Source organism: Alexandromys fortis, unplaced genomic scaffold, assembly GCF_014885135.2.
Source record: "Alexandromys fortis isolate MF-2015 unplaced genomic scaffold, M_Fortis_MF-2015_v1.1 scaffold_3, whole genome shotgun sequence".
Taxonomy (NCBI): Eukaryota; Metazoa; Chordata; class Mammalia; order Rodentia; family Cricetidae; genus Alexandromys; species Alexandromys fortis.
Window position 1 is genome coordinate 11672919 of NW_026067909.1, and position 11552 is coordinate 11684470.

Sequence of the window (11552 nt, forward strand, 5' to 3'; positions counted from 1 at the left end):
GACTAAAAGAAAAGTACCCTCATCACATAATAAAACACTAAACATACAGAATAAAGAAAGAACATTAAGAGGTGCAAAGGAAAAAAGGCAGACTTATCAGAATTATACCCGACTTCTCAATGGAGACCCTAGAAGTCAGAGGGCCTAGACAGATGTTTTGCAGGCACTAAGAGACAATGGATGTCAGCCAGAAAGACTACTAAACCCAGCAAAACTTTCAACTACCATAGATGGAGAAAACAAGATATTTCATAACAAAACCAGATGTAAACAATACCTATTCACAAAGCCAGCCCTACAGAAAGTACTAGAAGGAAAACTCTAACCCAGGGAAGTTAGCTGTACCCATTCAAACACAGGCAATAGGAAATCTCACACCAGCAAAACCCAACACACACACACACAAACACACACACACACACTACCACTCAAAGACAGATATTACCTCAGAGTTAAGGGCTGGGAAAAGATTTCCAATCAAATGGACCTAAGATGCAAGCTGGTAATAATTAACAAAATAGACTTCAAACTAAAATTAATCAAAAGGATGAAAAAGGACATCATTCATCAAAGGAAAGATCCATCAAGACAAAGTCTCAATTCTGAACATCTATGTCCCAAATATACAAGGGCACCCACATTTACAAAACAAACATTGCTAAAGCTTAAAGCACACATCAAACCCCACACACTAATAGTGGGAGACCTCAACACCCCAATTTCACCACTGGACAGGTCTGCCAAATACTAAGTGCCCACAAAAAGAATTTGGAGAAATTTCACACTAGGGACTTAACAGCACACCTGAAAGCTTTAGAACAAAAAGAAGCAAACACACCCAGGAGGAGGAGATGGCAGGAAAGAACTGAGGGCTAAAATAAATAAAATAGAAACAAAAAGAATAAAAAGAATCAATGAAACGATACAAAGAATCAATGAGACAAAGAGTTAGTTCTCTGAGAAAAAAAAAAATCAACAAAAAAGACAAACCCTTATCCAATTTAGCTAAAAGGCAGAGAGAACATTAACAAAATCAGAAACAAAAGGGGGGACATGTCAAACACTAGAAATCCAGAGAATCATTAAGGTATACTTCAAAAACCTATACTCCACAAAATTGGAATATCTAAAAGGAACGGACAATTTTCTTGAGAAGTACCACAAACCAAAATTAAATCTAGACCAAAAAACAAACAAACAAACCAAAAAAAAAAAAAGACAATTTAAACAGACCTAGAACCTCTAAGGAAATAAAAGCAGTCACTAAAAGTCTCACAACCAAAAAAAAAAAAAAAGCTAAGGGCTAGATGGTTTCAGTACAGAATCCTACCAGACTTTCAAAGAAGAGCTAATACCAATACTCCTTAAATTGTTCCACACAATATAAACAGAAGAAACATTACTAAATTCTTTTTATAAGGTTACAGTTACCTGATATCCAAACCACACAAAGACTCAACAACGAAAAAGAATTACAGACCCATTTCCCCCATGAACATTGATGCAAAAATACTCAATAAAATACTGGCAAACAGAATTCAGGAACGCATCAAAAATATTATCCACCATGATCAAGTAGGCTTCATCCCAGAGATGCAGGGATGGTTCAACATATAAAAATCTGTCAATGTGCCGGGCGATGGAGGCGCACGCCTTTAATCCTAGCACTCGGGAGGCAGAGGTAGGTGGATCTCTGTGAGTTTGAGACCAGCCTGGTCTACAGAGCTAGTTCCAGGACAGGCTCCAAAGCCACAGAGAAACCCTGTCTCGAAAAAACAAAAAACAAAAAAAAAAAAAAAAAAAAAATTCAAATTAAATGGAGAGAAACAGAAACTCAAAGCAATTCCACTAAAATCAGGACCAAGGCAAGGCTGTCCACTTTCTCCATTTCTATTCAATATAGTACTCAAAGTTCTAGCTAGAGCAATAAGACAACAAAAGCAGATCAAGGGGATTCAAATTGGAAAGGAAACTATTGTGATTTGCAGATGATATGAGAGCATACATAGGTGACCCCAAAAGTTCTACCAGGGAGCTCCTACAGCTGATAAATACCTTCAGTAATGTGGCTGGATACAAGATTAACTTAAAAAAAATCAGTAGCCCTCCTATATACAAATGATAAACAGGTTGAGAAAGAAATCAGGGAAACAACACCCTTTACAATAGTCACAAATAATATAAAATATCTTGGGGTAACTCTAACTGAGCAAGTGAAGGACCTGTATGACAAGAACTTTAAGTCTTTGAAGAAAGAAATTGGAGAAATCTCCCATGCTCATCAATCAATAGGATCAACATAGTAAAATGGTCATCTTACCAAAAACAATCTACAGATTCAATTTTGATCCCCATCAAAATCCCAGCACAACTCTTTACAGACCTGGAAAGAACAATACTCAACTTCATATGGAAAAACAAAATACCCAGGATAGTTAAAACAATCATGTACAGTAAAGGAACTTCCAGAGGTATCACCATCCCTGACTTCAAGCTGTATGTATTATAGAACTACAGTAATAAAATCAGCATGGTATTGGCATAAAAATAGACAGGTGGACCAATGGAATCGAACTGAAGACCCTGGCATTACTTCACACACCTATGAACACCCGACTTTTGACAAAGAAACCAAAATTATACAATGGGAAAAAGAGAGCATCTTCAACAAATGCTGCTGGCATAACTGGATGTCAGCATGTAGAAGAATACAAATAGATCCATATCTATCACCCTGCACAAAACTCAAGTTTTTTTTTTTTGTTCAAAGAACTAACTCAAGATAAATCCAGTTACACTGAACCTGACAGAAGAGAAAGTGGGAAGTAGACTTGAATGCATGGGCACAGAAGACTACTTCCTGAATGTAACAGCAGCAGCACAGACACTTGAAATCGACAATTAATAAATGAGACCTCTTGAAACCAAAAGGTTTCGGGAAGGCAAACGACTCTGTCAATAAGACAAAACAGCAGCCTACAGAATGGAGAAAGAGCTTCACCAACCCACAGCCTCAGAGAGGCTAAGTAACACGAGGTCCCAAGAAGGGATGCATGGATTTCCCTAGGAAGGGGAAATACAAGGGATATCCTGGGTAAATGGGGGATGGGGGGTGGGAGGGTGGGGGAAGGTGATGAACATGAGGGATCGGGTGGGGTGGGTTGGCAGGATGGAGGGAGAATAATGAAAGAGACGTCTTGGTGGGGGATGGGCATTTTGGGATCAGGGAGAAACCTGGTGCCGGGGAAACTCAAGGGAATCCACAAGGATGACCTCAGCTAAGACTAAGACTCCTAGCAGTAATGGCCATCTCCTGTAATCAGTTTGGTAACTACCCTAATTGCAATCAGAGAGCCTTCATCCAGTAACCCATGGAAACAGATGCAGAGATCCACAGCCAAGTACCAGACCAAGCTCTGGGAATCCTGTTGAAGAGAGAAGAGGATTGTACGAGCCAGGGGGGTCAAGGCCACCACAAGGCAACCCACAGAAACAACTAACCTGGACTTAGGAACTCACGGACTCCGTACTGTTTGGTTGAAAGCATCACCTCAGCTCCCTAACGCCCCTTTATACAAAAAGTCCGGATTGTTTGGCTGGGAGCTTCACCCCAGCTCCTGGAATAAGCTCCCTCCCCTGGGAGTTGCCTCAGTCTAAAGCCAGCCAAACAGTGACCCCCTCCCCAGGGAGGTTCAAGAAAGTCCACCAAACAGTAACCCTCCCCAGGGAAGGTCGGGACCCCCCCCCCCAGAGAATGAACACGTGGTCTCCAGGTTTCGCATGGTCTCCCCTTCTCTCTCTCTTCCCCTCTCCATGCTTCCCCAGGGCTACCCAGGAGCACCCCACTAAACATGGGCATCTTTAATTTGATCTAATTTGGTTTGATTGGGATTATTTGCATCAGCAGAGAGGGGAGGCTCATCTAAAGAAAATGCCTAACATGTACTGACAGCTAAAGAGTCCACATGGGACCGACCGAAGTTCTCTACATATGTGTGACAAGTTGTATAACTTGGTCTATCTATGGGACTCCTTGCAGTGGGATCAGGGCCTTTCCCTAAAGCTTTGACTGGCTTTGGGGAGCCTATTCCTCATTCCGGGTTGCTTCGTTCAGCCTTTAATACGAAGGAAGGAGCTTAGTCCTACCTCAACTTAATATGCCATGCTTTGTTGACACCCTGGGAGGCTTGCCCCTTTCAGAACAGGATCAGAGGAGTGGATGCAGAGGCAGAGTGGGGAGAACAGGAGGAGAGGAGGGAGGGAAAACTGTGGTCAGGATGTAACATAAATGAAAAAAATTTAATTAATAAAAAGAAAAAAAAAAAGCAAGCAAAGCAAGTCAGTAAGCAGCCCCTCCATGGCCTCTACACAGCAACTGCCTCCAGGTTCACACCCTGTTTTTAAGTTCCTGCCCTGTCGGCCCTCAGAGATAGAGTGTGAGCTGACCTAAACCCTTTCTTCCCTCAGGTGGTGTTGGTCAAGGTGTTCATCAGAACAACAGGAACCCTAAGACATCTTTTTTCACCTGAGCCATTAGCCCTCCTGTTCCCTCTAAATAACAAAAACCCCCTGCTGACAGGACCAGAACAGTGCTCTTAGGTCTTGTCCCCGTGGTAGAAGTCAGCGGGGAGGATTCTCACCACTTACCAGACGTCTGGCTGTGTGAGTCTCTGAATGGAGAGGTAGGATCAGGCACTGCCCCCCAGACTCAGCTTCTTATGCTGGGGTAGAGCCAACAGGCAACACCAGATGGAGCCTGGCCCCAGGCACGAATGAGCAGCACCCAAGCCTGATTGTCCCAAGGATTTAATTTGCTGAGGGACTACAAGAAAGGCCTAGGCTCATCCCTCACAGACACCTTCCTACTCTGACAGACTCAAGTGGGCAAGCACCTGGACCTTGATCCCTCACCACAGTTCCCTGCACAGCAGTGTGGCTCCAGTCTCCCCCCCCCCCCCCCCCCCCCCCCCCCCCCCCCCCCCCCCCCCCCCCCCCCCCCCCGCCTTGCGGGTCTCCTCACAAACCAGGCCTGCAGCCCAGCATGGCCTTCCCTGCAGAGAAGGACAAAGTCTATCTCTGCCTCCCATAAATCTTGCCTCACACAGGCCCCAGGGATTGCACCTAAGGTTCTTTTGGGAGGTACAAGCACTTCCAGGCATGGCCAAGCCCCCACTTCCTTCACCGTGTCAGTGTCCGCTGTCAGAGCCTAGCACCCTTTCTCCCTGTGCACCGCCTCCTCCCTCATTGCCTGCCGCTCTCCAGCTGCTTGGCTCCCTGCGGTCTCTTCAGCATCCAAACTCAGACTGGACTTTTCCAGAAAGCAAAGCTGTGAGGGCAGGACTGTCAGAGGGCTGGCACTCTAGTTGTATCTTTGGGGCTCTCTGTGCCTTTCTCAGGAAGGACCCCAATACAGAGCCAGCATTGGGGATGGCTAGCCTTCTCCCCCATGGATGGCTTCTTTGGATACTACTACCCAAAGACACAGGGATCCAAGAACATGAAAGGCACTTTTCACTCAGACCTGCCAACTGCCACATAATGCCAAGCAACAGACAGACCCCGTCCCTGCAAAGGTGTTAGGGCGAGCTGGGGATTCTCAAGGGCCAGTTCTTCCAGCTCCCATGCCCAGTTTCAGCTTCCCTCCCTTCTTCAAGCATGTGGCTCTCAGGATACCACTGTGAGCTTTGAAGAACAGCTCCTTGTCCTAGGCCCTCAGCCACAGTGAAGGAGCAAGGTGTGTCTGTTGCTCTCCAAGGAGGGCCCTCCAACTGAACACTTGTGACTCTGCCACCATGCCACTTGTGTGAAATTAACAGGATATCCCTTCCCAGATGAAGAGGCTACGCAGGGAGGAAGGCAGCCCCTGCCTTGCTTGGCAGTCCCTGAGCACCACCAAGACAGGCCAGGAATACCCCCAAACATTTACTCCCTCCTTGTGGTCATCGCTTCTCTTTTCTACTCTAGGCACCCACCAAGTTCCCTAATGAGTAGAGCACCCACACTGCCCTGACAACTGCAATGCTTTAGAATGTAGGGAAACAGCCCGTGAAAGGCACAGGCCGCAGGATGCTCAGGGAGATGGGCCTCACCCACAGGCTGAGCACCTGCCCTCTTCAGACTGAACCACACTTAACACCACCCACCTTGTAAAGCCTCGGAGGCTAAGTGCAATTACACTTACAGAACGCTTTACAAACCTCTGGCAAAAAGCCAGCTGCCCTGCTTGCTGTCATTACTGTAATTGCTCCTGCATTATGATGATTGTAATCACTGAAGAACTCCAGAGGCCCCCTGGAGGAATGTGCCAGACCACAGGATCCCAAAGGCTCTGTGTGGAGCAGCCCAGACCACTGTGAGGGAACAAAGCCTAGCCAGGAAAGCAGGGTAACTGAGAAGTGTGAGGAGGTCCTTCTGGGAAAGGGGGCTGTGCAGATACTCCTGGAGGAACAGGTCAACTTTCTCAGGGGAGCTGGTTAAGTCATCCTCCAGTTGTTCATTGCTTGACAAGAGAATTCCTCCCAGGCCTACTCTGCAAACTCGGCCTCACCAGGACTTCACCCATCACACACCATGCCAAATTACTCTGCCTCTACAGAAGGGCAGGCCACCACCAGGTAGATCTGCAGCTCATCCCCTGAACACACAAAGAGCAGAGCCTCTGATGGCGGGACTGTCCCAAAGGTGGACAATAACTAACACAGCGTATGGTGTCTTTGCCAAACAGTCACTAGATTGCAAATGTCTGTGTACTCAGCATAGTGAAGAAGCCACATCACTTCAAATGACCCACAGTCCTAACATGTGGAAGGACAGTGGCAGTATCTGGCTGGCTTCTCCAGCATTTCCACTGTCTCTGTCCCCTTTCCTCCCTGGGAGCTCTCCCGGGTACAGTGGAAGAAAGCATGCTTGGAGCAGCTCCCTAAGCTCCCAGAGGGTAAGCCTCAACTGGAGGGGGCTACTTTGTCACTTGCTCCTGACCCTCTCTGCCTGTTACTGCCGCTATTGCTAAGGGCCCCTCAAAGCTCTCACCTTACAGATGTTCCAACAATACCCACAGCTGCAGATCGCTCCCTCCCAGCAACAGCACCCCTCAGTTTCCTCTAGCTGCTCTTGTTTCTCCTGTCTCACATGTTCCCTCTGTGGTTCCCATCCACCTCGGCCGCCAGGAGCTGCACCTCAAGACACCGGGAAATGCTCAACAGTCACGAGAAGTTACTGCCATAAATGACAGCCTGGGAACATGAGGGCACAGCTGGGCAAGTATTTGTAGTCTTCAAATGGGTCCATTTTGTTCCCCCCTCCTACCTTCCCATACTTGGCAACGGGAGCCAGCCTGACCCCTCTAAGAGAACCTACAGAAGAGTCACTACAGCAGTAGCTGAAGTCCCTGCACCAAGGGATACCTGGCCCCGTCTCTGGTTGTGATAACAGCAGATTCAATGGCTTCACCGCTCTGCTCATCTGCACAGGAAGGATCCCAAGGAACACAGGCACCACTATGGCTGTGCCAGGACTTATGTGAGACAGGCTACGTGTTATGGTGTGATTATGAAGACTATCTGGTTAAACTAGGCGAAAAATCAGGTTTCCGAGATGAGCTCCAACTACCAGAGGTCCTGAAATCAGCCTGCCTGCTGTACCCCGTGTTACCTAGAGCTTGGGACATCTCTGAGGAAACATGAAGGAAAAAGCAGTTGCTCAAATGCTCCCAAGCCGCAACTGAAGACCATCTCTGGAGTGCCTGTTTCCAGTTCCTGAGTGGTATTATGTTGTCTGGAGACAGGATCTCATGTAATCCAGGCTGGTCTCAAACTGGTTATCCCCCTGCCTCATCTCCCAGAGCGTGAGAATTACTGGTGTACACCCACACACAGCTTTGTTGGATTTGTCCCAAGAGGTCATCTTCTCTGAGTTTCTTTTTCCTGTTTTGTTTGTTTGAGACAAGGTTTCACTATGTATCCCTGACTATCCTAGAACTTACTATGTAGATCATGCTGGTCTTAAATTTGCAGAGATCCTCTTACTTCTGCCTCCAGAGAATTAGAATTATGAATGACAAGCACATGCCATCACCTCCTATTCCAAGACTTTCAAGGAGGCTGACTTTTGGATCATCTTCCCTAAGGATGTGTGCATCTCCTTGTGTTCTCTCTCTGGTTTTTCTTTTCGTTTCTTTCTTTCTTTCTTCCTTTTTTTTTTGATTTTCGAGACAGGGTTTCTCTGTAGCTTTTTTTTTGGTTCCTGTCCTGGAACTAGCTCTTGTAGACCAGGCTGGCCTCGAACTCACAGAGATCCGCCTGTCTCTGCCTCATGAGTGCTGGGATTAAAGGTGTGCGCCATCACCGCCCGGCTCTCTCTGGTTTTTCAAGACATGGTTTCTCTGCGTAACAGCCCTAGCTGTCTTGGAACTCACTCTGTAGACCAGGCTGGCCTCAAACTCCAGAGATCCGCCTGCTTCTGCTTCCCAAGTGCTGGGATCAAAGGCATGCACCACCACTTCCCAGTCTCCCTTGTGTATGATCTATGTGGAGATCTTTTTTTTAAAAAAAAAATTATTTATTTATTATGCACACAATATTCTGTCTGTGTGAATGTCTGCAGGCCAGAAGAGGGCACTAGACCTCAGTATAGATGGTTGTGAGCCACCATGTGGTTGCTGGGAATTGAACTCAGGGCCTTTGGAAGAGCAGGCAATGCTCTTAACCACTGAGCCATCTCTCCAGCCCCTATGTGGAGATCTTATTTCTAGTCTCTTGTTTCTAATTTGGGGCTCGTGGTTCCAGAGGGCTAGATTCCATAACCACCATGATGGGGAGCATGGCAGCGGCAGGCATGGCCCTAGAGCAGTAGCTGAAAGTCCACATCTTGAGACGCAAGCAAGAGGCAGTGATGCCTAACTGGGAATGGCAGAGGCTTTTTGAAACTGCAAAACCCACCCCTAGGGACACACTTCCTCCAACAACACGACCTCTTAAATCTGCCCCAGCATTCAAATACACAAACCCATGGGGGCCATTCTCACTCAGACCACAGCAAACAGACATTTTTATTTAAAAGCCGAAGAGGAAGCTGGATGTGGTGTCACAATATCTGTCATCCCTGAACAAGAGATGAGGCAGGAGGATCATTTATCAAGATCAAGGCCACGACAGATGGTGGTGGCATACACCTTTAATCCCAGCACTTGGGAGGCAGAGGCAGGTGAATCTCTGTAAGTTTGAGGCCAGCCTGGTCTACAAGAGCTAGCTCCAGGACAGGCTCCAAAGCTACAGAGAAACCCTGTCTCAAAAATAACCAAAAAAAAAAAAAAAACCTCAACCAACTAACAAACAAACAAAAAATCAAGGCCAACCCTGGCTATATAAAACCCTGTCTCAAAACAAACAAACAAATGCCACAGAACCTCATTTTTGACAGGCCTGATTCTTACACACCAGGTACTGTTCCAAATCCTTCCTACAAACTCATTCAACGCCTACACCACCCTCTGAGGCAGGAACCATTTCCTGTATCGTTGTGAGTATGGATGGGCATAGTTGTCATCCCAGACCTGCTGGGCAGCTCAGGGTGGAGCTGCTGGCCATGCTGCTGTGTTACAGGATTCTAGGTGGACTTCTAAGATCTGCTCTGGGTGGTGGAAACAGCTGGAATCCAGACATGCCAGTTGAGTGGAAGGCTGGAATACGAAGGAAGGTACCACTGTCACTAGGCACAGGCTAAGCGGCCATGTCACCTGGGTGCCCCACACCACTCAGGTGGTCAGAAGCACCCATCTAAAACCCAGGACAAAAGAGCACCACAGAGCACCAAAGAGATCTTGGTACACCCTGGTGGCAGGCAGCTGAGAGGTCAGAGCTCAACATCTAATTTCTGCCTGTATCACAAAGACTAAAACCTACACCAAATATTCTGCCTTGGAAGGCTCGCTTCTGACCTTTCAGGATCTGAGCTACAGCCTCTGTTCTTTCTAGAACTTTCTTTCTGAAAAGACAATGAGAAAAGACACTTCAGAGATATGCTAAGGTTCAGGTCTCCCCTTGGGTGACAGAAGTGACTGCCTCTTGAGGGAGCCTCCCAGTAGGCAATAAAGCACACAGTGATGCTCTGACTGGACAGGTATGTCCCTGTGGTGACTGCTGGCCACACTGGCGATTAAAGCCTTCATAAAGCCTCAAACTCTTTCATGCCTTGCTTCCTCTGCCCTACTTCCCTAAGTACTAACCTCGGGTGCCCTTCCGCCCACCTGCTCGGGCAGAAGACCAAAACAATCTTTGGGCCTCTGCCTGACCCCCAAAGTCCAGACAGGGCAGGAGGATGCGAGGTGAGGTCTCATCCAGGCACCAGCTGGAGACAGGCTATTTGATACAGGATCATCTAAGTATTCAAGGACACCTTAACTTTAACCCAATCAAGAAACTGAGGCTGAGGAAGGGATAGACTTATAGAACAGAAGTCAGGTTCCCACTAAGCAGATACTCTAGCTTCATGGAGTCATGGCAGTCACCCTCCAGGTCCTGTGGCCTGCCACTGCCCACTGAGAGCTTGGCCATACCCAGAGCGTTGGTCTGGCACTGTCCACTTGGGTCATGACTGCTCCCAGAGTCTTACCCAAGGACTTGTCAGCCCGGAGTCCGGAGTTGGTCACTACCCACTTAAGTCGCAAGTCAGCCCCAGATCCCTGGCTTACCACTGCTCACTCCAGTTCATGCCAAATCCAGATCCCTAGCCTGCCACCGCTCACTTGGGCCATCACTGTTCCCAGAACCCTGGCCTGACACAACCCATTTGGGCCAACGCTATCCTCAGATCCTTAGGACATTGCTACCTTGGGCCATTGCTGTCCCGAAAGCCCCAGCTTGGCATTGCCTACTCGGGTCATGCTAACCCCACAGTCATTCCGCGCCACTCACCCTGCTCCGCGGAGGAACCTGCCATCTCTGGGAATTCCAACCCGCGTCTGCGGCCACAAACTATTTCCAGAATCTGATGCAACAGCGGCGCCGGAAGTCCTGCCCTACCAGTCGTCTTCCGGGAACGTCCCGTAGCTAGGCAACCGCGGCTACGCTGGCGTGAGGCAAGATGGGAGAATACTTTGGCTCAAGCTTCTCGATTCTCGGGGACACCGAATGGCTAAGCGGGCAGTAAAGCACAGACCCTGGCCATTGCAGGAAGAGGACTGAGAGTGGCCAAATGAGGAACTGGACGAAGCGAGGGATTGGGAGGGGCGAGGAGCTGGGAAGAGGGGCGGGGTGAAGCGAGTAGAGGGGAAGGAGGCACAAGGGAAAGGGCGGGGCAAGGAACCCAGCGAGTGAGGGGCGGGGCGAGGAAGACGTCATTCTCTCCGAAGGAGACGCCCCAAAAGGCCACAAGCCTGGAAACAGGCCCTTACCTGATACACACTCTCCCAAAACCTTTCCTGTATATATGATGATATGATGTTGCCTCCCCCCCCCTTTTTTTTTTTTTTTTTTTTTTGGTTTTTCGAGACAGGGTTTCTCTGTAGCTTTGGTGCCTGTCCCGGAACTAGCTCTTGTAGACCAGGCTGGCCTCGA

At 48.0% G+C, this 11552-nt stretch overlaps 1 protein-coding gene across 3 annotated transcripts in view; it reads right to left on the reverse strand.

Annotated features, from left to right (window-relative positions):
• The window catches only part of Cars1 (cysteinyl-tRNA synthetase 1), a 56963-nt gene extending 45913 nt beyond the window's left edge, over nt 1–11050 (reverse strand). The window contains exons 1-2 of one of the 3 annotated variants that reach the window (XM_050137156.1): nt 10911–10932; nt 9551–9676 (exon numbers count right to left, since the gene is read on the reverse strand). In XM_050137156.1, the coding sequence (XP_049993113.1) occupies nt 9551–9584 (34 nt within the window). In that variant the 5' untranslated portion in view covers nt 9585–9676; nt 10911–10932. Of the gene's footprint in view, nt 1–9550; nt 9677–10910 lie in introns of all 3 variants that reach the window. The other 2 variants (XM_050137158.1, XM_050137157.1) reach the window with 2 other exon arrangements.
• Nucleotides 11051–11552: the final 502 nt, after the last annotated feature.